Source organism: Haliotis cracherodii, unplaced genomic scaffold (assembly GCF_022045235.1).
Source record: "Haliotis cracherodii isolate W230 unplaced genomic scaffold, xgHalCrac1.p SCAF_7, whole genome shotgun sequence".
NCBI classification, from domain to species: domain Eukaryota; kingdom Metazoa; phylum Mollusca; class Gastropoda; order Lepetellida; family Haliotidae; genus Haliotis; species Haliotis cracherodii.
The window spans coordinates 40,331,143-40,357,417 of NW_027266330.1; the positions used below are offsets into that span (position 1 = coordinate 40,331,143).

Genomic DNA, 26,275 nt, shown 5'->3' on the forward strand with positions numbered 1-26,275 from the left:
TATGGTGTGTTCTGAGAGTCTATGAGGGTAGCTCCTGTTAATATGGTATGTTCTGAGAGACTATAAGGGTAGCTCCTGTTAATATGGTGTGTCCTGAGAGTCTGTAAGGGTAGCTCCTGTTAATGTGGTGTGTTCTGAGAGTATGTAAGGGTAGCTCCTGTTATTATGGTGCCTTCTGAGAGTGTGTAAGGGTAGCTCCTGTTAATATGGTGTGTTCTGAGAGTATGTAAGGGTAGCTCCTGTTAATATGGTGCGTTCTGAGAGTCTGTAAGGGTAGCCCCTGTTAATATGGTGTGTTCTCAGAGTCTGTAAGGGTAGCTCCTGTTAATATGGTGCGTTCTGAGAGTCTGTAAGGGTAGCCCCTGTTAATATGGTGCGTTCTGAGAGTCTATCAGGGTAGCTCCTGTTAATATGGTGTGTTCTGAGAGTCTATAAGGGTAGCTCCTGTTAATATGGTGCGTTCTGAGAGTCTATGAGGGTAGCTCCTGTTAATATGGTGTGTTCTGAGAGTCTATAAGGGTAGCTCCTGTTAATATGGTGTGTTCTGAGTGTCTGTAAGGGTAGCTCCTGTTAATATGGTGGGGTCTGTGTATCTATGTGTAGCTCCTGTTAATATGGTGTGTTCTGAGAGTCTATAAGGGTAGCTCCTGTTAATATGGTGTGTTCTGAGTGTCTGTAAGGGTAGCTCCTGTTAATATGGTGGGGTCTGTGTATCTATGTGTAGCTCCTGTTAATATGGTGCACTGTGGTTTGTGTGTCTACAGCTGCTGCTGGTGTTCACACAGCAACAACAATGACCAGCAAACCAGACTCACCACAGATAACGTTCACCAACACCATCAGCTACGCTGACCGCCTGCTCTTGAAGAAACATCGCCGCACTGACCCTGGGGATCTCGGGACACCAAGACTGGAGGACGACTACCCCTCTCCACGCAGCAGATATAGCCCAGGTACAAGGAAGGGCCCTCGGTGTGAGTGCACCTGCCCATGTCGCTACTTCAGCGTACTCAAGGAAGACCATTAGTTATGTAATAAACCACATAGGAGCAATGTTATACACATCTCAATGTCACAATGTGATACATGACATAGGCTCTATTCAATCATCGAAACATACTTATTTAATGTTAACCAGTAACACTGACAATAGCTTGAGCACTTTCGTCAAAGTGAAAGGAGATTTTATTCCCAATCACCTTTAGACTTTTTAACATGGCTTTGAATTGTGAATGTTTTGAAAAATTTTAAGTTGTCATTTGAAAGTGCCACTTTACACTGTACACTGTTGTCATTATTACCAGCACCAGCACCAGCCCTGAAGCCAATGGCACTATACTCAATAAGTAAGGTACCTACAGGGCAGAAAAGATTTTAGAATTTGGTGGGAAAGACACTGTATTCATCATTGTTAGGAAAAGTGATTTACAGTTTCAGTTTCAGTTTATTATTCTCCAAACCACCGGCGGTGGTACAAAAGAGTGCAAAAGAACAAGCATGTAAACAAAGTATTAATATGTGGCAAGATGACAGTATGTCATGCATGAATATGTGATATCTTTTCTGTTTTGTTACTGCTTTAAATATTTCATCAATAAATCTCGATAGGTTCTTAAGATATCTAGTGTTTTGATTGGACAATAACCTCTTGAATGTATATAAATTAGACCAATTATTTTGGTAAGCAGTTGGTGCAGAAGTCGAACATCAATCTATTCAGATAATTTCAGATGCACGAATTGTTTCTTGGGTGGTCATAATTTATTGAACAATATCAGCTTATAGCATGGACAACCATTATCATATGCTTAGTATGATGCAGGAAAAAACTATGTTTTTTTATTGCCCCCAAACAGCACTGGCAACAGGATGAAAAGTGATGTGCCTTTTTTTAGCTTATGTTGTCAAACCTGTTTCAGAAATTTGATCACGTTTTTGTGTCTCAATTTGTCTTATGTCTCATGTAAGAAAAGTATTTTAAATGTTTATGGAAACATGTAACTTTTATTGACAACAATTGTTTATCATTTATGATCATGACAAAGACATTTAAGGGCTACTTCTTGCCTCTTCACCTACCTAACAATGCCTTAAGTCCAAGTTTAGTTTATGATGTGACATTTTGTAGATGATGAGAACCGAGTGAGTTTCACTGCCTTATACCAGGCCTCCGTGGCCAACACCTGCAGCGACAAGTCTCAGGTATCTCGACCTGACTCTAGTCTGTCAATTGTCGAGCTACAGGACACACCGGTGAGTCATTGTGATGAGGAAACAGCATGTTGATGTCTTCGTGGGAACAGTATTATATCATATCATTGTCAGGCATAAGTTTGAAGTCACTTTCCATTGAACTTTACCCTATATGAGGGACATCAATGTAACTATGTAAACACTACCAGGCAAGAATGCAGTATACCGGACACCTTCCGCCGTTTTGGTAAAGGATGTGCACAAGCCCATTCCTTAGTAGGCCCTAACGGTTTCTAAGTTTTTCAGATGCCATTTTTGACACCTCGCTAAAATAACAGGTTGGAATAAAATGTTATTGTAAGTAAATGTATTGTTTCATTTCCAAAGTAGCTACAGAATACAATGTGTTCCCTAAAACAAGGCTCCGACCAATGTCACTGATGAGGTTGCCGTTAGCCTCTATGGAACGTCTATTTTTGAGTATTCTTTTTTATGTTGATGTCCAATTTATTACGTTCCTGCATTGCTTTGATATTCAATTTCAAGGTTTAATCACATTAAACCATACAAATGCAAGCAGGGTAATCTTTTCTGCTTTTTTTAGCTTTATCGCCATATTTTTCAAATAGTGATGCTGTCACATGCAGCTTTAGTAGTAGCATCAAACAAACATGACGGATAGATGTTCGGTATAACACCACCAATATTAGGACAACAGACTGGCATAGGAACTCTGAGATACAATTTGTTTATTTCATTTTTTAAGTAGTGGTTTGTGATGATCTATGTATTGTGTAAATAGTTATCAGAACTATGTCAGCGTCCACCTCCGAAGTTATGTGTCAAACATAGATGATACCCAGGTAGGAAAACAAATAACCATATGCTCAGACTCTTAAACTCATCATTCATGTCAATCCATGGGTATTTCATCCGTTTATATCAGTGAACAGAGTGTATGCCTGGAGAGCAAAAGGTTGGTGGTTTGATTCCCTGGCTACATCTGCATTAAGGGTTTTAAATCAAGGTCAAAGTCAGCATAATGTGTCTGAGTGGGGGTTCCATGTTAAACTGCTGCATGATATCTCGGTGGTCTAGCATTATAAAGACTGGAATAGTACAAGCAGCCACAGAAACAGTATAAGTGAAATAATATTGAAAACAATGTTAAACCCCATTTCACCTAACCCGACCTGATCAGTGTATAACCTGTTAACATTTGCCAATCTTGGGGCATTTTTGAAATTGTACAGTACGAAAAACATTCATTCTTGGGCCTTATTAAAGTAATTCAGAAAGAAGAAAATGCTCAATTTGTCGTGATTTATGTTGCCTCCTCCTACAACACTGAGCATCTTCAGTAGCTGACAGTAATACTGGATGCTGTTCCTAATGTGTGTGCCCTGATAGTCAGTGATGTTGTTGCAGCCCCGGATGCGACACCTGGAGCACACAGACAGGTACCAAGTGCAAGAGGTCAGCAGCTTCGAGGCCTGGCAGGTGCAGAGCTACAGGTACACTCATACCCTGCACCCACATACTTGCTGGAGCAGCAAACTTGTATCATAAGGGACTGGGTATTTATTATAGGGTGGGAGGGGTTTTGGGGACAGGTGTGTGTGGGTGCTTGAGAGGCGTGTGTGGTCATGAAAAAAGAACACAACTACAGTATATAGGGGTATGATAAAATGACACAGTTCTCTAGTTTTTTATATTATTTTTTTCATAAAATTTTATGAACATTATTCAGGGGGAGGGGGCATGGAAAAATATCTATCATGAAATGGGGGAGGGGTCAGCAGACTATGATACAGTCCGTAGACCAATTCCACCTGTCCACCACCCCCTATAATATATGACACTAGTTCCTACATTGGCTTGTTGACAAGTATTACTAATGATGTGTTAGCTTTAGTAATGCGTTATTGTATTTAAGAAATAAACAAGTTGTTATTTAAATAATGATGACACCCTCATTAGAATCCAACCACTGCAATGTCTGACTGCAAAGTCCATTTGATGCACAGTTGGGTATGTCCCCGCATAGTCTCACAATCCTCACACATCAATTACCTGTACCTCACATCCCAATACCGATTGTCTCACCCTCTCCCGCAATCGTTCGTTCTACATTACCTGAGATGAAAGTTCTGACTGTTGAACTTCAACTGTATATAGGCATTGATTTATATGCCAATGCTAGGTGCAGCATTTCTACAGCGTGGCAGACCATGTATCTGTTTATTCGTGTATAGGAACTGACAGAAAAAGTAGATGTAACATTTAATGTCCTGCACCTTGACAGTACATCTCCAAAGAGCAGCAGATCAGCAACAGACAGTTCAAGGACTCCAAGATCCAAGTCTTACAGTAGAAGGTCTGGCCAGGCAGCAGACAGGGATGTGTCTGAGACGGTGGTGGTAGACTTGTATAGTGACACGCCAGTCCTACACACTGTGCCAGACTCCAGGGGAAAGTCCGGGAGAAAGCAGAAGGTCCGGTGTGACTCTAGTGTAGGCCATGTTGAGGAGGCCAGTGGCTTGGACAGGCCCAAATCCAGGCCAGTGTCAAGGAAATCTCGCCAGTCTGTTAGACCCAAATCTGGACGACAGTCTCGAGCAAATTCAAGGGCATACAGTAGAGCAGGTTCAACACTTGGGTAGGTTTACCTCAGTTTAATTTTAAGGTTCAAATTTTACAACAATTATCCAGTTTATTGTTTGTTTGTTTGTATATTTGTTGTTTAACGCCGCACTCGGCAATATTCCAGCTCTATGACGGCAGTCTGTAAATAATCTAGTCTGGACCAGACAATCCAGTGATTGACATCATGAGCATCGATCCACGCAATTTGAATCGATGACATGCATTAACCAAGTCAGTGAGCCTGACCACCCGATCCCGTTAGTTGCCTCTTACAACAAGAATAGTCGCTTTTTACGGCAAGCATGGGTTGCTGAAGACCTATACTACCCCCGATCTTCATGGATCCAACAATTATCATCTAGGTATGATACTGTACTCTCTTAAGACCAATTCTACTTTGGGGGGGGGGGTGTTTAAATTTCCATATTGATCATTGGTTTGAAAAATATTCAAGGATCAAATCATGATGATGATGATACGCTAAAGGAGCATTCTTTCTCCATAACCTACTTGTATCACCATGATAACAATAAACTCAGTAGCAAAACTATCTTCCTAGACTTTGCAACAAAAATGCATGCATGTGGAAACTCAGTAACAGCCTTGAATCTTTAGTTATATTGATAGACAGACAGACAGATATTTTATTAAAGCCTCACCTCAACTTTTGATACATAAAATTACTGGTATACACATACATTCTTTAGAAAGAACAAAAGTTGAGCCATTCCATGCAGAATTACAAGAGACTTTAATGCATAAAACTAAACAAACTATAAACAAAGAGTTATTAGATAAAACTGTAATTGCCATGAAAATAAAATAATGTTGAAAAAAGATTTTATGATGCGTTTTGACTTGTGCAGGGAAGGGATGTTAACGAAAACTCCAAGTTCGGCCCTGCATGACATCGCGTGTCGCCTGAGGGAGACGGACACCCACTTGTTCGCCCCCACGCTGGAGGATTTCTTCATGGTGGGGGTCAAGCCTGCTCCTCAGGAGAGAACACTCACTCCTACAGCAGATAAGGCCAAAAAAGATGTCATGAAAGTTAGCAACAGATGTAAGTATGATATCATTCATTCCTATTCTCATGTTTCAGTACAAGGAGTAGAATCAGGTCAAAGTATCACCCATCTGACTGCTAATGATGTTTCATCTATCGGTATGATCATATGTCAAAATGAGTATGAGACTATGTCAAAGTATCAATTATCTGACTGCTAATGACGTTTCTTCTATCAGTATGATCATATTTCAAAATGAGTATGAAACTATGTCAAAGTATCAATTATCTGACTGCTAATGATGTTTCTTCTATCAGTATGATCATATTTCAAAATGAATATAAAAATATGTCAAAGTATCAATTATCTGACTGCTAATGACGTTTCTTCTATCAGTATGATCATATGTCAAAGTATCAATTATCTGACTGCTAATGACGTTTCTTCTATCAGTATGATCATATTTCAAAATGAATATGAAACTATGTCAAAGTATCAATTATCTGACTGCTAATGACGTTTCTTCTATCAGTATGGTCATATTTCAAAATGAGTATGCAAACTATGTCAAAGTATCAATTATCTGACTGCTAATGACGTTTCTTCTATCAGTATGATCATATGTTAAAGTATCAATTATCTGACTGCTAATGACGTTTCTTCTATCAATATGATCATATTTCAAAATGAATATGAAACTATGTCAAAGTATCAATTATCTGACTGCTAATGACGTTTCTTCTATCAGTATGATCATATTTCAAAATGAGTATGCAAACAATGTCAAAGTATCAATTGTATAATACTTAATGACATCTAATGACCTTGGGCAAACATTCACTTACCTGCAGTGTACCAGATGGCGCCCAGGTCATGGCGACCAGACAGCAGTCTGGGTGACGTCGTCCCCCTAGACCAAGTTGCAGTTGATGATGAGACTACTATCTCCTACACCTACAGTGCACAGGCACAAGGCAAGCCAATCACAACCTCCTACAGCAGTATAGCAGGGGAAGATAACCCAAGCAGGTCAGTTGAAACTATGTATAACAAGAGTCACAATGGACCAATTTGTCTTTGGGGCTATTTTTATTCATGACGGGTCGTTCTCTGAGTTTACAGTTTTACTTACCTGTGAAGAGACTCAGACTATTTGAGTATTGTTCAGAATTTGCATCTTATGTCACAATATTTGTTACAATCTTTAGGTACAATAATATATCTTTTACTTATCCTGCATTACTCCTTAATGCATATTACTTGTTTGTTCTTGACAGAGAAAAGAGCTGTGTGAGAGGTCTTTGCTCGAAGAAGTTGTTCCAACTAGCTGAGAGGCAAACCCTATCACGCAGCTCCCACGTGATCAAAGGAAGTGACATCACGCATACTCAGATTACTCTTGTCACTTGTTGAGTGAAGACCTGTTTTTTCTGTAGCATAAAACTTATTCAAACCCTCACGTGTTTGCTCTTTGAGTTAATGTTTTTTGTCTGTGTTATGCCTACAGTTTGTATTTTGTACATTCTATGTTTGATAAACATGTAGCATAACGTTATGAGACAACTTACTGGAGTGTTCTCAAAAGAAAACATAATGCCAGGTGTCTTGTTGTTTCAAGTAGCCATCTTGAATATTTTACGTGGCCAGCAGTTAATGAACTGGCTTGCGTTCTATATTCTTTTGCTTGGTGCCCCACGATTGGCATATCCTCGCAGGTATCGTTTGTTTTTGTTGTATGTTGTCTTACATTTGTCGTAATATTTGTTTCATAAACCCACACAGTAGGATAAACAAATTATAGCATACATAATCGGGAGGGGACGCATTGTGATTTTACTCTGCTTCATTGCAGATATCATGCTCTCCTGCTCAAAGTGCCGGCGTAATATGTCGCCGTGGGATCCCAACCCCTCGTGCCTTTATTGTACATCTCAATGCCTCCAGGGTCACTGATGTAAAGACTGTATACTGCTTTCACCAACAGCTTTCAGTCAGTATCTCCGTGTGTCTAAGAAACACAGAACACAGCAGGCCAGGAAACACTGGCGCAGGATGTCAGACCTCTCCGAGCATTCCCCACGCAAGATCGGCCTTCTCGGATGACTACACCCTGACCTGAACTACTACCTTGATGTCGGACCCCATGGTCGTAGTCTCCACCCAGAGCACTCTGATGACCACTACTACAGCGTCTTACGGCGGCAGTGGCCACCTTGACGCCCGGTGTGGCGCCCACTTACCAAATGGCGCCTATACTACCCTCTGGACAGACGCTCGGTCTCCAACAGGTGCCCCTGCCTATGGCATAGACGCCTCTCTCCTTCAGTACATTCAGTACTTTCAGGCCAGACAGCCGTGGACGCCAGTGCCTTTACAGACACCTCTACTAGTACCTCCTATAGCGCCTCCGCAGACACCTCTTCAAGCACCCTTTCAGACGATGCCTATATATCCTACAGCGCCTGTACAGACACCCGCACCTCTGCCTCCGCCTCGGCACTCTCGTAACTCCATGGACTCGGCTTCCCAAAGTACGTCTTCACGTCGGTTGACAGCAGATCTTATCATCAGGGTCATAGATCTTGGAGCCACTCCCTGGTTCACCTACACCCCAGTGGCTATCGGTCTGACTCCTCGGAGTGAGCCTTCATCCCTTGTTACGACGACACCCCCATGGATGGCGTGATCAAGTCACAGACTGGCTGGCAGACAGATTGGAGGCAATCGCTCCCTCGCCCGGCCTAGAGGTCAATAGCAAGACAGCCATTCGTGCGGATACCACCTCGATCCCTCCTGACCCACTGATCTAGAGACATGATCTCAGCCTTGGACGAGGACTTCAGTAAACTGTCTTGACGCTGTCTTTCAGGCCCCCAAGCTATAGACGAGATGACTTCCCAGTCCACTCTCATACCCTAGATGAGGACATGCACCGAATGACAGGATCGAACCGCTCCACCTCAGTCCGAGTTTCCAACAGCAAACTATGTGGAAACCAAGATTCACCACATGCTCAAACCTCTCTCACTGATGGTGTCATCCTCCAGAGCCATACTAAAGGACTTATCGGAGGATAACCCTCATAGGATTGACCACCTAACAACGGTTGTTTCCTACCTCCAACAACAAGTGGAACAGATGCGCTCTCATATGCGTGCCCCTCTGATCGAGCTCACTACCACCAGACACCTTGGGTACCTTGCCTTGTCGAACTGGGACCCAGAGTTTAAAAGAGACCTTTTTCGTCAACCTTGGTCCAGCTCTGACCTCTTTAATGGACAGATATCCAAGACACGCTCCCAGGTCTCAGCCTTCGCCTGTGATAAGACGGCTCTCAAGGTCCTGGCCAGCCAGCCTTTGCTAAGGTGTCCCAGTCTGGCTCCTACCAGCCACGACGCAACGGCCTCCAGACTCGGGGGCAGGGCCCCACCTCAACCTTTCGAGGCAGAGGCCAGGGGAAAGGAAAGTCCTCGGGTGCATACCAGTCCCACTGCAGCCACCCCAAGGGAGATAACACCGACTGCAGGGAACACAAAGGAATCGCCAGACAGGCACGACGTCCAAGTTGTCGACACCCCAGTAGGTGGGAGACTGAGTCGCTTCTGGCAGAATTGGGAGATCCTGGGGGACCCATATGTCACCAACATCATCCGACAAGGGTACAAGCTGACGCTTAGTGAACACATACCCCCCTACTCAACAGCAGCTACTGAGCCGGAACATCGCGGCGCTGCTAGACAAGAAAGCCATAGAGGTCGTACACACCTTCCTGGTCCCCAAGAGGAACTCGGACAAACACAGGATGATCCACAAACTCGCCGCTTTCAACAAGCACTACCTGCTGCGTCTACCTTATTTCAGGATGCCCACACACAGGCTACTGCGATCCAGGATCCAGGTGCAGGATGTGCTCATCAGCCTGGATATCTACATGTCCCTATATATCCCTACCACCAGAAATTCCTCAGCTTCATCTTCATGGGAATCCATTATCAATGGGCGGTCCTCGCATTTGGAATTTTTTCGACCCTGTGGCTATTCACACGGCTTACTAAGCAGATAGCCGTGTACCTTCACCACCGGGATATTTAGTTTGAGGCGTACATAGATGAACCTTTGGGACACGGCCACTCTACTCCGCCACAGGGACTTCACCCTCCGGCTCCTGTACCAGCTGGGGTAGAAGATCAACCACAGGAAGTCAGAGTGGACACCCCTAAATCGCCTTCAGTTCATCAGGGGCCTCTTCCAGACGCACCTCAACCTCCTCTGTACCCAGAGACCCATGGGAGTGCATGCAGGCGCACCTGACTCCAGCGCTCCACCTACCAAGAACTCTGCGCCAGTGTCAAGTGTCCTGGGCCTCCTAACATCAGTACAGGACTTGACCTACAGAGGAAGGCTCCAACTGTGTCCAGTTCAGATGTTCCCTGGCTTAGGCAGTCAACGCTTTCAGCGTCCCCTGGGAAGGACTAAAAAGCGAACTCTTTTCCGCCACCTGTACTCCTCCCCAAAGTTGTCCAGAAGATCAGATTGATGCAGAACCTCGATCTGACTTTGGTTGCACCCTGGTGGCCAGCTAGCGCTTGGTTCGTCGACCTCGGAGAGCTGCCCGACGCCAACCCACTGCCACTACCAGATTGGCCAAATCTGCTGATCCACCCTCGCAGCAGGCAGCCACACCCAGGACCAGACAAGCTGTGTCTTCACGTCTGGTCCATTTACAGAAAGCAATGAACGCCAAAGGCTACTCGGCCAGAGCGGCTAGGGCCATTACTATGGCACATCGCCCAACCACCAGGAGCCTCTATGATGATAAGTGGCAATTCTTTGAGAGCTTTTGCAGGGCAAAGAACAGGACCCCACTTCTGCATCGCCTCAATTCCTGGTTGAGTTCATGCTTCAACTGCGCCACAAGCGTAAGCTCAAGGGCAGTACAATCATGACCTACCTTGTGGCGCTCAACTCCATCCTGGCAGTTCCGAAGGATCGGGGCATGACGAAAATCCCAGGCTCCAGGCTCTGCTCTGCTCTTTCAGACTGGAAAAACAAAAGGCGAAATTCCGTCCACAAGCTTGGGACTTGAACGTCATTCTCACGTCGCTGAGAGACGCGCCTTTCGAGCCACTTGAAACAACGTCATTCCAGTCTTCCAACTGGCGCTCCCCACAGCAGCCCGTGTCAGAGAGCTACACGCCTTGGATGTCACACGGGTCTGCTTTGAGCTTGGAACAGACGGAGCCGTGCATCTGGGCCTGTGCTGGGACTTCATCACAAAGAATCAGCTCCCAGGACAGCCCAATAGATCGTTCCTCTTCCCCCCATCATCGATTGTTGGCGCGGAAGACGAACAACAGCTCCGTCTATGTCCAGTTAGAGCGCTCCATTGCTACATCAGACGATCCAAGGAACGCCGTAGACAACGATGATGCCTCTTTGTACCGGTACCTGCGACCTCGCGAGCAGAAGTCAGCCGCAACACGATCGCCCTCTGGCTACGAGCCATCATTCTTCAGGCCTAGAAGGCCACGGGATTGGACCCTCCATGCTCCAACAACCCACACAAGAACTGGGCGGTCGCCTCCACCATGGTGCTACACAGCCGCTGCTCTCTACACACCATCATGGAGGGGTGTTTCTGGTGATCCAACACAGTCTTTGCCAGTCACTACCTGCAAGCATCGCATTTGAGGATGTGCAAGGCACGCATAGCTTTGGTCCGTTAGTGGTGACCTGTTGGGCCATCACTAAGTCCAGAGCCGACCTTTCGACCTCCCCTGGCATATGCCCTGGACTAGAAGGTTCATGCCCCACTTGCATACAGCTCGGTGCTCCAGTCTCGACCTAACTGATAGCTACTGTCAGGCTGCGTAGTACCAGGACACAACGCATACCAGACTCTTCCATTCCATGTAATGGTCATCCAGGCCGACCATACAGCCGGAGACGGGCTGGGGGAAACGGAGTTTTTCCCATACATTGAGCGGTCACCTGACGCCAACCACATAGCCAAAGACTGGCTAGGGAACTGAGTCTGGAAATAAAAGATGAAAGCCCACATCTGAAGGTATGCCTTCCTCTGATTCCGTCCGATAAAGATGCATTAAGGAGAAATGCAGGATAAGTAAAAAATCAAGTAAAATCCTAGATATTTTTTATATTTGTATACTTATCCTGCATTACTGCGTCTAAATGGTACCAACCATCACAGATCTTCCTCCCCACGATGCCTTCCGATGTTTCAGACTTCAGAGTAATGTGAGGATCCGTGACGTCACTTCCTTTGGTCACGTGGGAGCTGCCTGATAGGGTTGGCCTCTCAGTTTGTTGGAACAACTTCTTCGAGCAAAGACCTCTCACACAGCGCTTTTCTCTGTCAAGAAGCAAGTAATATGCATTAAGGAGTAATGCAGGATAAGTATACAAATATAAAAATATCTAGGATTTTACTAGTTTTCTAAGTAGAACTTATGTATGTCATGTATCTGCAAGACAGGATCATTTGACCAGAAAGTGCTGAGTAGTGTACAATAACCTTTGGCAACTTCCCAAGGTAATTTAGTTATGACATAAGCATGAAGAAATAAGCTCCTTAGTATTAAGCAGTTGGTAGTATGTGCATTTCTGTATTTACGACTTAGCAGTGGCTTATTGTTAGTGCAGGTGTCACTGAAGGATTATGTGACCATGAAACAAACAGTCACTTTGTCACCACATTTAGGTCCACCACACCTATAAGGAGTGTATCTAGTCCAAGGCGTAGCCAGTCAAGGAAAGCATCTGACCAGTGGTCAAGTCGACCTGCAAAATCCAGATCTGAAAGGCAGGCACAGTCAGAGTTTCAGTCAGAAGGACGGAGTGTGTCTGGAATTGAATCAAGTTTGGAAACAAGGTCGGAAACAAGGTCGGAATCAAGGCGTGGAAAGAAGAGTGTTGTGTCCAGCAGGTCCTCCAGCACTATCCAAGCATCAGGTCCCACTCACCACTCACAGCTAGAGGAATCAATTTCCCGCCCGCAGTCACAACTAGAAGAATCAGTTTCCCGTCCGCAGTCACAACTAGAGAAATCAGTTTCCCGTCCGCAGTCACAACTAGAGAAATCAGTTTCCCGTCCGCAGTCACAACTAGAGGAATCTGGTCGGATATCTCAAGCTGTCGGTGAGTGTCACAGCTTATAGGAACCTTGCCAGAACCTAACACTAATTCAGCACTAATCAGATCTGACGTATTATGGGCAGACCTATTGCTTTTTGGTGTGTGTTTTTGTTTTATAGATGTACTCATCATCTCATTTCCTTTTTAAAGACATTTTTTATTTTACTTTCTTGAAATTTAATCATGATATTCTTTTGTGTTTTTTTACCCTGAAGTCTAATATGACTTAATCTCACTGATTCCTCATTGTCAGCACATTCTGTTGATACATACAAGTATTGGCTTTGGGAACTAGAATAAGCAGACCTTTCAACCCTCCCACAATTTGATGAAATCACCCAGTCTCCTGCATGATGGACTATTTCTCCCTCAAAACAGAATTCTTCATTATTTTAAAAAATCGCCTCCATTTTCCCGTGAGTAAAAAAACAAAGAACGGGAAGTTTACGTCCGGATCTGTCTGGTAGGCTCACGGATTAGCGACTGCTATCACGGCCACCCGCAGGGGGACCGAGATGGGCTTTTGTCTGGGAATAAACTGGTAATTGAATTCATATGGTGAATGATTTAACAATGTAAAATGTAAAGAAAACTTGGTTAGTCCTAACAGGTGCCTGAAGGGTTGAACTTTAAATGAATAATCAGCCGAGTACTCATCACTTACTGAAATCACGGACGTATATACACGTCTTTGCTGAAATGAACTGTTGTCTTCGTGTTCTTAGTGTGTTTATTCCTCCATAATTTATGAACATAGATACATACAGCTGGTCCAGTTATACATGACTTAATTGGTTATCAAATTTGTAAGAAACTGTCAAAACAATAAATATACCTCAAAGTTACATCATTAAGCTCTCCTAAATGAAAACAAAATATAACCGGCAAGCGCCGTCTTCAGAAACAACACTATGCATGATTGGTTGATTCAGTAGTAGAAATGAATGTGTTAAACAATCGGGCTTCCACATATCTAGGGTTTCAATGTCAAAGTTTAAAGTGAGACTTATAAATTTCCTTTTGACTGACATCGTAACTTCTTTGCACAGATATATCAACACATAGAACTTTATCAAATTTCACAAGAATGGATCCTGTGATTATTTTACACGATTTCATTGGCTAATAGTTTGCTAGCATCCCAGATCTGCAATCTAATTTGCATACAACAGTACTAGTCAACCAATCAGATTAAGACATGTCAAGGGCAGAAAGGTCAACAACGACGAGACTCATTTCATTCATAAATTGTAGTAAAACGTAATAGTACTTCCAAATATGGCATACATTTCTTGGAATGGAATAACGTGAAGATTTCTAACGAAGTAAAGGGGCACTGATCTAAAGCAATTCCCCGGGACTGGTTGTTGCCTTTGTTATTGTTGTTTCTGAGTTAGTACCCGGATGTATAGCAGAAATCTAGACTAGTTCACGACCTCTTCTGCGCCGTTCGTAAGCGCAGTCACTTTTATGGGAAGTAATAAGGGAGTATGGTCACATTGATCAACAAAATGAAATCCAGTTTTCAAGATAATAAGGAAATGTAGGTATCTTTGTGGGTAGCATCGGTAATGGTGACAAAGTTTTGATAAGTCACTTGCTTGGTAATTTTGCGATTTTCGTTTACACTATTTTGACTTGCAGCACAAAGTAAATATTTCACCTGAGCATTGCTTTTTTTATAGTGTGTATATTTTTTTACCGTCAAAATGTGTAACATTTTCAAATTTATTAAACGCCTAAATATTCAGTTATTTTACAAATTGACTGAAAAACATTTCCATCTGTATTATCATAATAACGAATTCCAAACATTTCGATGTTTTATTTCATCACCAAGGAGTGAAAATGTTACGTTGAAAAGTACATTCTATGTTGTTTGGCTTCTTATCCTACATAATAATCTGTTGTGATGCTTTTAGGCCCTTTTGATCGTCGTAATCAACTGTAGTCAATCTGGACAGATTTTTCAGTCAAAATTATTTACACATTTTATAAATTGCCTGAGAGAATCACATTTTACAAATTGACGGTAATATATACACGCTTACAAAGGAAAAGACTTGTGAAAACAACGTCTATTGCGCATTGAAGAATTTCCCAACCAAGACGTAGAGGAAAAAGAACGAATCGGTTCAATGCTTCAGCAAATGAAGGAAAACAAAATGCAAATACCATAATTACAACCTACCAGTTTTATGTGTATAAATTTTAGGCAGCTTCCTTGTTCGAGGAATGTATCCGTGAATATCTACACAAAGGAACAATATCCCACTCGTCTGCAGCTGTACGAAGAAACTTATTCGATATATATCGTTGCAGGGTATTATAACCTGTGTTCGTTTCTCAAATGATCACTTAGATTGTTTCAGGTGTTTCACATAGGTGTCAAGTCTCAAGGGTCGGTTGAGAAAGCCCCCTTGACACCTATTTTCACAACGTCCACGGTTCCTAAAAAATCCATTGAGTGATAGATAACAATGAGCAGTCAATCAACGTATTATCAGTTAACCCTTTGAACAAAGTATTTTGTACTTACATCGGCACTTCACGCCATGATATGAGTGTATTCCCTTTGTTTTAGTAAACCTAGACATGTAAACACTCACTTTTGACATATCCACTGTGCAAGATAACAGTGATTAATCAATCAACATATTTTCTGCTAATCCTTTGATGACTAGGAACGATCCGTTGATTTACAAAAAAAAGTAAATCAACTGATCATTCACCTCTTGCTGGGCTGCCACGTGCATATTACACAACACACATTTCACCTCACTTCAAACCTGGATTTAGATTGAATAATTACCCCAGACACAATAAATGACAAATGGGAACCTTTATCAGGTAATCTGAGTGGTGCTACCAGTAATTATACCTGTAATAAATTCATTAACTGAGCATCATGTGCATGACGACAAATACACAAATTTAGGGTGATACCAGAAAACGTGGATGACAACAAGGGAGTAGTAATCGTATTATCGACGCAATTCGAAATCCGAAAATGCTTTCACTGCATGGATACTTTTTTTATGATTAAACTATGACCATCTGGGGTATTTCCAAATGACGACATCCGATAAGCTAAGCCGTTCTTTTTGTCTGTTTGTTTAGGCTGAAGAAATTAATTAACATGCGCCCTTTGTCCAAATCTTTATAGATCACAGTTAACCAATCAGCGTTCAAAAATGCATAAAACAAATATTGCCTCCAGCCTCCAAGTTTATTTAGCTGTCCTTGCAGATGGTAGCCCAGTCTCTGGTCACGCTCTGTTGCGTTGCGCATCATCCGGGTACTCACAGGGGGAAAAAACAATAACAAAGGCAACAACCAGTCCGGGGAATTGTGTTAGATCAGTGCCCCTTAAGTGGACTGTCAACAGACTACCGTAGACAGAAATAAACAATATATCTTATTGAAATTAGGGGCGATCAAGTTGCGTCAGGATAAACGCACTTGATATTTCTTTGGCATATTTTGTAACAAAATTTGCGCCAAATTCTCAGAAAACCTGCATTATTACGAACCCTGACAACTGGTCGGATTGAACACGATGTCACCTGGTCAAGCTACCGATTGTTAATTTTCAATATCTGTTTACGTTTATCTGAGATGATCTTTGAATGAAAGTGATGTGGGTAGATTGTGCTTTGTATATTCTTGGAGGATGAAAATGAAATGAAAAACGGAAATTAAGCAAGCTGTACGTGTCACGTATTGAATCAACCACAAACACAAATGAGATTGTAATACAGATTTATTCCCTCCCTTAAAGTAATTTTAAATCCCAATAACAATATCTAAATTCAAACTAATACCAAATTAAGTAACACAACTAACTAAACTAGCTTCTCCTACCAATAACAATACTACCACCTACTACTAATACTAATATCTTAATACTAACAGTACAAATGTCTACTACTAACAATACAACTATCACGATACACTATCCTAATACTAATAGTCTACTTCTAACAATACTAACACTAATACAAATGTTCTAAGAATAACACAACTAATACACAGTAAAACTTTGTGTGTGTATATATATATACAACAACAACACACAACCACAAAAAAAAAAACCAAAAGATACAAAGCCACTCCACTGTCACTGTCACAAAAGTTCTATACAGAACTTTAGAATCTCTGATGTTATTGAGCAGTTCATACGAGAATTCTTCCTCGTAATAACGAATGGTGATCTTTCCACCCAGGCGATGTTGTCCCCACGGAGTTAGGGGTGCCTGTTTACATGGATGCCACGGCTGTGTTCATCCTACGATGTGCCACGGAGACGAAGATACTTCTCTCCTTACGTTGGGTCGGAGAACTTCTCTCCTTACGTTATGTTGGAGGTTGTTACTTCCTCCTACGTAATATCGGAGGTTCTTCCCTCCTACGCACTCTAAGGTTAACCGGCCAGTTCCGGGACACTACAATGTAATATACGCAATTACAGTCACTGAGGTATGTGTCACTACCTCACAATACATACAGCCATGCACCAATACTCCGATTTACATATTACTGAGTTGAACTGTTTATACTTTGATCATGTTGTGGTTATTTGTTACAGTGGCTTTACGCTATTACCATCAATATGTGTATATAATTACGTTTGGAAAAAATACATAACTCAAAATTCTATCCTCTAAAATACAATTCAACATGAAACAATAAATGTAAAAACTTACGCCAACCAGAGTAGAAGTCTCCCACAATATTAGTCCATGCCTTACATGACCATGCTGATTCTGGCTGACTGTACAAATTATTACCCTGCCCCGCTATTTAAACTGACCCCAAAGCCCAAGCTACCCCTGACCTCCCTATTGTTACACCAATTAACTCCCCAGCTATCAGCCGTACCCAGTCACGCTTCCCTGAACCTAACCTGTTCCCATAGTATTACCTGACAATATCTAAAAACAACTCGCTAAGCTTAATATACTAATGTAACCATACCGTAATACATCTATCTGAAGTACTAACATATAATTAAAATATACAAGATTATCTGTGATCTTGACAGTACGTATAAGAAGTTATACATTATTTATTGTTTTAAAATATTTGGTTTTCTTCTAAATAATAATAAACTTAAAAGGTGGAAATTATCTTATCTTCACTATTTTATAAAGTTCCCCTTTTGGGGGCATATCTCCCCCAATTTGAAGCCAAATCTCCCACATTGTCATGATGAGGGGTTGACAGGTCTGGAATAGGTAGTATAACTAGGCAGAAGCTCCTAGCTTTAGCATAAATAGAAATATAATTACCCACTTAAAGGAATAGGCAGTATAAAAGGTACACAGTAAGTAATCATACCTTCCTGTGTTAAAAAGTGATCTTAATGAAAACACTTAAAGCAGATTTGGAATAATGTAATAATTGATGAAATACGTTTATACAGACAATCATACTTGATGCCTGGATAAAACGTAAACTATTTACCACTTGTTAGCTGGAATATAGGTATTGCTATCAGGTCAATCTCTGCAGTAGTCCATGAGGCCCAATGTCACAGACAAACCAGGGCTTGATTGCAGTGTTCCATGAGGCACAATGTCACAGACAAACCAGAGCTTGACAGCAGTGTTCCATGAGGCACAATGTCACAGACAAACCAGAGCTTGACAGCAGTGTTCCATGAGGCACAATGTCACAGACAAACCAGGGCTTGATTGCAGTGTTCCGTGAGGCACAGTGTCACAGACAAGCCAGAGCTTCACAGCAGTGTTCCATGAGGCACAATGTCACAGAAAAACCAGAGCTTGACAGCAGTGGTCCATGAGGCACAATGTCACAGACAAACCAGTGCTTGAAAGCCGTGGTCCTTGAGGCACATTGTCACAGACAAACCAGTGCTTGAAAGCAGTGGTCCATGAGGCACAATGTCACAGATAAACCAGAGCTTGACAGCAGTGGTCCATGAGGCACAATGTCACAGATAAACCAGAGCTTGACAGCAGTGGTTCATGAGGCACAATGTCACAGACAACCCAGTGCTTGAAAGCAGTGGTCCATGAGGCACAATGTCACAGGCAAGCCAGAGCTTCACAGCAGTGGTCCATGAGGCACAATGTCATAGAGAAGCCAGAGCTTCACAGCAGTGTTCTATGAAGCACAATGTCACAGAGAAGCCAGAGCTTCACAGCAGTGGTCCATGAGGCACAATGTCACAGAGAAGCCAGAGCTTCACAGCAGTGGTCCATGAGGCACAATGTCACAGGCAAGCCAGAGCTTCACAGCAGTGGTCCATGAGGCACAATGTCACACTCTGACCAGCCTCAGATTGGTTGTCTCTCATGACAAGCGTGGGGCCCTGGAGATGTGTTCTACGACAGCATGCCCACGGGAAGCCAGTTACAAACAAGCATGAACATTCAGTTAGTTTTAGATGGTATATATGTAAGCATAATTTAAATGTCATGTCATGACGTCCCAGCTATGGAGTACCCATCTTGAGTATACTTGTTTAGTACACCTGTTGTCTTGTGTGCTTGTAGTAATGGATGGGGAGGATCTGGCACAGTATGATGATGTAAATGTTACCCGCTACCATGATGAAGATGATGAGGAAACACTCAACCAGTTAGAGTGGGAGTTAGCGTCCGAGTCGGGCAGAATCACAGGTACTGACCAACACTTCAACACAAGCGTATGAAGGCAGATATTAATATCCAGATCATCCTATGTTGTTCAGAATATATTAAAATTGACTAGTATTTTTTGTATAGGCTGCACAACTTCTTAACAAGCTCTCACATGTTTATCACATATGTTTGTTGACACCATCTCCTCTTAAAATACCAGTCTTCTGTTTAAGTTTATTTTTCTTTGATATATCAGAATGATTTCATGACTAATTAATCTAATCTGTTTGTTCATGGTACAGATTTTACTGTCAAATATTTTAAACTGAGATCATACCAGAGACCAAGTCTGTGTTATGTGTGCCACTGTCCATGTGTGAGTTGTCTGTTCATCTGTTGAGTGTGTGTGTGGTGTGCCACTGTCCATGTGTGAGATGTCTGTTCATCTGTTGAGTGTGAGTGTGGTGTGCCACTGTCCATGTGTGAGTTGTCTGTTCATCTGTTGTGTGTGTGTGGTATGCCACTGTCCATGTGTGAGATGTCTGTTCATCTGTTGAGTGTGAGTGTGGTGTGCCACTGTCCATGTGTGAGTTGTCTGTTCATCTGTTGAGTGTGAGTGTGGTGTGCCAATGTCCATGGTTGAGATGTCTGTTCATCTGTTGAGTGTGTGTGTGAGTTGTCTGTTCATCTGTTGAGTGTGTGTGGGGTACCACTGTCCATGTGTGAGATGTCTGTTCATCTGTTGTGTGTGGGGGGGGTGCCACTGTCTATGTGTGCGTTCTGTGTTCATCTGCTGAGTTTGTGTGTGGTGTGCCACTGTCCATGGTTGAAATGTCTGTTCATCTGTTGAGTGTGTGTGTGAGTTGTCTGTTCATCTGTTGAGTGGTGTCTGGGGTGCCACTGTCCATGTGTGAGTTGTGTGTTCATCTGTTGAGTGTGTGTCGGGGGTGCCACTGTCGATGTGTGAGTTGTGTGTTCATCTGTCATGTGTGTGTTGGGGGTGCCACTGTCTATGTGTGAGTAGTGTGTTCATCTGTCGTGTGTGTGTCGGGGTGCCACTGTCTATGTGTGAGTTGTGTGTTCATCTGTTGAGTCTGTTTGTGATGTGCCACTGTCCATGTGTGAGATGTCTGTATATCTGTTGAGTGTGTGTGGGGTGCCACTGTGTATGTGTGAGATGTCTGTTCATCTGTTGAGTTTGTGTGTGGTGTGCCACTGTCTAAATGTGAGATTCTGTTTAACCATTGTATGTATGTGTTATGTGTCACTGTCCACATCTGAGATGCCTGTTCACCTATTGAATGTATGTCTTTCAGCCGACGGCCAGCTGTCCCGGCTCAGCATGATAGAAAGACAGTCAGACAGCAGTGGTTCACGTAGTTCCACACCCGTCATCAAACTCAGCATGGATAAGGGCTTTGACATCAACTTCAAACTCAGGTAGTGTACACTCTACAAGATGTTAGTGTATAGAAAACTGGCATCAGTTAGACTTGTCTGCAGTATGTGGCTTGGCATCATTTTAATACCTCAAGAGACAACACATATGTTGAAAGCATATTGACATGTCAGCAGACTAGTGGCTATATGTTGAAGGCATGTGATCCACATGATGTTCACCAGTTAGCCATCATGTTACTTTTACAGTACTGCATATTACATAGAAACAGGCTTCCTGTTACAGTAAGCAGTGTATATCATCTAATTACCATAGGTCCCCAACAGCATTGTGGTAAGAGGCGACTCATTGGATCGGGTGGCCATTCTCTGTGACTTTATGTCCCTCCATCATGGGACCTTCATGATATTGTAATGGAACAACCAAAGATAACTCAACAATAACTTGATAACAATTTACGCAAAATAGGCTGCCACCACTGACAAAACAAATACCAGAGCTTGGAGACAAGGTTTAGTGAAAATATTTTGCAGATCTACTAAATTACAAATGTTGAAACTAGCAAAATGCATATTGATCAGACACAACCAGATAAAGTTCACTAACAGCTCCCCTGTTGGGCTTCTGGGTTAGAATTGGTCCCAAGCAACCTTTGCTGCTCATAAGAGTGGACAAAATGGATCGGGGGTCAGACACATTGATCTAGTATCACAATTGCGTAGATCGATGCTCATGACTGCTGGATTGTCTGGTCCAGACTCGATTATTTACAGGCTGCCATCATATAGCTGGAATATTCTTGACTAGTGTAAGTCTTCCATGGATATGGTTGCAGGGATGAGGAGCTCTGTGAGGAGATGGATGAGAATGCCAACCAGATGAAGGATGAGCAGGATGTCCAGGCTCTTCACTAGCGCCGGCCACACTGACAACTGTCAGCCCTTCAGGTGCTCAACCTGCACACACACAGCACCAAGAGGCACACGTTCCTACAGATGAACGCACAATGCACTACACAAAACATCTGCTCAAAGCTTGAAATCCAAATGACCCATACCATATGCACTCAGGTTTATGTGTCGTTTGGAATTATGTACCTGAAGTTCAACGAGACAGGAGCTGAAGCTGGTGAAGAACGAGAATTGAGGACCAAATATGCTAGTAAATGTTTCTGTATATTACTATGTTCAGGCAAGTGATATATATAGTGGACAATTAACCTGAAATGACTAAATCCCATTCCCAGTGTATGAAGCCTGTTATTTAGTTGATATGATCATGTTAGTGTGGCGAAAGAAATTGGCACTAGTCCTATAGTCCTTTTCAAACTGCCCAATAGTGAAGGTATCATGAGGATGAGTAGAAATTTGCCATTTTGTAAAGGTTTTGCTATACATAATCATTATAAGGACTAGTGGACTCAATATTAGTTTCTATCAGTGCTGTTGGAAGCTCAGGAGCAACTGAGTGATCTCCGTGTCAGTCGACATGAGATGTTCTACAGCCCTGTGTTACTGGTGTATGGGAATCTGGCAGCATGTCTAGCAAGTGGGACGTAACTACATTGTACTCGGTGGATAGCTGAACAAGCTGATGCTTTCCAACTCCACAAAGACCATGCATTTCAACATCATCATATTCTACTTTCCTAAGCAGTCATTACATTTGTGTTACATTCAGCACTTCTTGTCAGGACATCTTCTTGTTTCATTCCATGGTAACTATTTCCACGTATAGGACGTTTTCCAAAACTGATATTTGTCATTTTCTTTTCTTTTAGTACAAATAGTAATGTTTTATGTGAAAAAGTTATGCAGAAATCTGTTCACGTTTCCTGTCCATGAAGCCACTCTGTTAGTTTTTCAAGACAAGAGGTGAGCTGGTGAGGTGAAATGGGGTTTAACGTCACGTCCAAGATGATTGCACTTATATAGCAACGTGCATGCATGTGTGTGTGTGTGTGGCTGCTTGCGCTAGTCCAGACTGATGCTGATTTATAGTGCTAGCACACATAGATACCATGTTGCAGTTTAACATGAATACCCCACTCAGACTTAGTATACTGACTCCAAGCCGACCAGTCCTTGTTTTAGCCCCTTAATGCCGAGCGCTAGAGTAACAACAAGTACCATCTTTTAGTATGACAGGGCCAGGGATCGAACCCCGGACCTTCAGCTCTCCGAGCGGATGCTCTACCACTAGATCACGGAGGCGGTCTTCAAGACAAGATATGATTCAGAAAGAAATCAGATAATAATACTCTCTAATACTAATCATTTCTTACATGTCTCGTGTACCCAGTGATGACATTGCTTTCACAATTGCTAAAGGTGGGGGGTAAAGCCCTGCTCACACACTTCATCAATTCTCGGATACGTGGACATCCTTCGGAGTTATGAATTTGATGAAGATATTTCATTAATTGTTCCTATTTAGTTAAAGAACAGGATGGTGTTATTATGGAGTCCATATAATTATTATACAAGAAAACATGCAGACAATGATGTCTGATTATCTGTTTGTGTGGTGATCTTCATTATGTTTGAGCAGGCTATATTGATAGCAGATGTAGGAGCAAGATTGAAGCGAATACCTTTGTGTCTTATAATTGTACTTAGTTAAAATGACTGTGATATTGCTGCCACGAAGTGAGCTTAGCTAGCGCCAATCACATTTGTGATATAATGCCTGAAGTTGATCATGTTCAGTTATGTCATGTTTTTACTGTTGTTATTGTTTTATTTCAACATTCTCTAGTCTGCATATATCTCCATACATGGGACTGTTCCACATATAATGTATGTCTGTGAGGGTCATAAGTCATGTGTGTGCATACCTTCATGAGTTCACAAACAAGGGCCTGAACGCAGCCATTCATGAACAAAGTAGGAAGAAGCTGTCCTCCAAGCTTACCTCAGTGACTGTACGTTAGGGCTGTGTCGAGTCCAAATTTACTACCCAGGTACTCCACCCCCTATTACCCGTCCCTGCCCGTGTACCTGCTGTAGGTCTCAAGAGATGGGTACAAAATGTCTGGTTGGGAATTGTTTGACCGGAGACCTGGCAAAAAGTATTTACATTCAGGTATAAAACGATCTGATCGTGCGTACACTGAAGTTGACTGAAGCTTTATCTTTACTCATGCATATAAAAGTCAGAAGAAATGCGTGCATAGTCAGAAAGAAATGTGAATGTTAGGGACTTGTTGTGTAACCATGGTCATGGAGTTCCAGATATTTTTTGTCATTACACAATATATCATGTGACTAAACACGGGCCTGGATAGTCCTGTGGATACCCACCTGACCCAAGTACCTGAGTTAACCATCCAAGCCCTACTTCACATTGTTCACAGAAGATTTTATTCTAACACAATACACAAGCCTGAGATCACTATGCAATAGGAAGCCATGCATTACTTTTATTATCAAGATTTCCCAAATTTTAATGAAATGACCTATTCCCTGTGTTATGCTTACAACAGTATACTATAACTAAGGCCAACTTTCTTTTGTTCATTTAGTATTATTGCTACTCTGGTATGTAAATGTTAGTGCATAATAAATAGATTGTAACCCACCCAGCATAATCATCGAAATGTTCAGGTTCATATTTCACCAGTACTGAAGACCAGCATTTGGTGTTTGTTGTACGAAGTACAGTCTTGAAGTTTCACAAATTAATTACAATATTTTTTCTTGTTTCAATATAATTCACACAGGCTGCTTATGATATGCTTTGTAACTAGTTTTTATTTGTGAAGATTGTTTACTGTTAATATTTTATTATATCCCCGACCTTTCAGGCCAGGGGTATATAGTTATACCAAGGCTCCGTCCGTCCGAAAACTTTGTCTGCGCAATTTCTCTTAAACTATTCAGTGGATTCATCTCAAACTTAGTACATATAATCTGTGTCATATGGAGGGGTGCAGTCAAAAGAAAAAAAATCGTTTTTATTAACTTTCCATTTTTTTCTGAATTTTTCAAACCCTAACCCTATCCTAGCTATTTAATTTGAAACTACTGACACACTAGGCGGGTCGGGAGTATTAGTGAGCCACGCTCACTTTTGCCCTTGTTTATGTCTATTTCAAAATACAAAGTTTTAGTTTGCTGTAGAATGGTAAAAAGACGACACAGAAAGTGAAGCTATGCATTTGCTTTGCATGTAGAGGGCTATCGCACCATTACCATGTCACATGTATCTTATGGAAAGAAGTCTGCATCCACAAACCACCTGATCATGAGCTGATTGTTAACAGTCCTTGTCTCTGAATCTTCTAGCTCATGGTTATCATCCCTTCATTTCTTGCCTTGATGTTGCCATGGCAACTCACTGAACACAAAATGCTTCATCCAACATTTTCATATCACAATCTCATTAAAGTCTGATATTTTAACCTCTCTGCACGAAGATCTGAGCACACCTCCATAGCAGATCATGTCAGGTTAACTTTCTCATCAGTCAATTCAAGTAGAGGCGTGTAAATCTTTGGTACAAGTAAACGAAACATTCAGACAAGCATGCAAATTGATAAAGCTTCACCAATATATTGTTGTTGGTGTTTAAGGGGCGGTGCAGTAGCCTAGTTGTTCAAGTATTTGCTCGTCCTGGCTTTGATTCTCCACGTGGGTACAATGTGTGAAGGCCAAACCCCTTAGGGTTTACTTAATGGCACCTTCTATTGCTTACTGGAGGTGTCCACAGATCTTGACAGAGGTGATATCAGAGTCAAAGATCTCATTTTACTGAGATTGTTCATATAACTACCAAATTTCATGTTGTAATTTGTTGTATCAGCAAGTGTTTGTGTGTTTGGCTATCGTAGCTATTTAATAAAATATCAATACTGAGGAGTTGCGTTCCAGTATATTCCAATTATTGCCTCACAAGTGTGAAACATTTACATTTTTGTCCTACATTGTAGAGCATTACACAGCAGGACTGGCATCAGATTATGTTCTCTTTGTATATGTGTCTTGGTGGGCCTACTCCTATGACTGTCCAACCTATTCTAATAGACTTTACAAAAAACAGAGACATGTTGGATGAGTGATGACATTTTGAACACAGATGAACAGAGGGCAGGTGGCCAGGTTCAGGAGAACTCTATTACCTGTGTCCCCATTAGCTTCAAGTACTGCCTGGCATGTCCCGAGAGTAGGAACATGCCTTGTGAATGTTAGCCAATTTGACCTGCAGTGCATGTGCAGGGTCTGTGTTTCATGATGAGTTCAAACCTGGTGATAAAAGGGTCACCTGTA

At 42.2% G+C, this 26,275-nt stretch overlaps 1 protein-coding gene across 1 annotated transcript in view; it reads left to right on the top strand.

Annotated features, from left to right (window-relative positions):
• Nucleotides 1-25,817, top strand: part of LOC139447864 (zinc finger B-box domain-containing protein 1-like) — a 56,300-nt gene extending 30,483 nt beyond the window's left edge. Inside the window, exons 11-20 of the mRNA XM_071229342.1 lie at nt 765-953; nt 2,129-2,253; nt 3,622-3,707; nt 4,499-4,852; nt 5,706-5,902; nt 6,698-6,875; nt 12,568-13,004; nt 19,523-19,648; nt 20,926-21,049; nt 21,844-25,817. Coding sequence (XP_071085443.1) covers nt 765-953; nt 2,129-2,253; nt 3,622-3,707; nt 4,499-4,852; nt 5,706-5,902; nt 6,698-6,875; nt 12,568-13,004; nt 19,523-19,648; nt 20,926-21,049; nt 21,844-21,922 — 1,895 coding nt within the window. The 3' untranslated portion in view covers nt 21,923-25,817. The remainder of the gene's footprint in view (nt 1-764; nt 954-2,128; nt 2,254-3,621; nt 3,708-4,498; nt 4,853-5,705; nt 5,903-6,697; nt 6,876-12,567; nt 13,005-19,522; nt 19,649-20,925; nt 21,050-21,843) is intronic.
• Nucleotides 25,818-26,275: the final 458 nt, after the last annotated feature.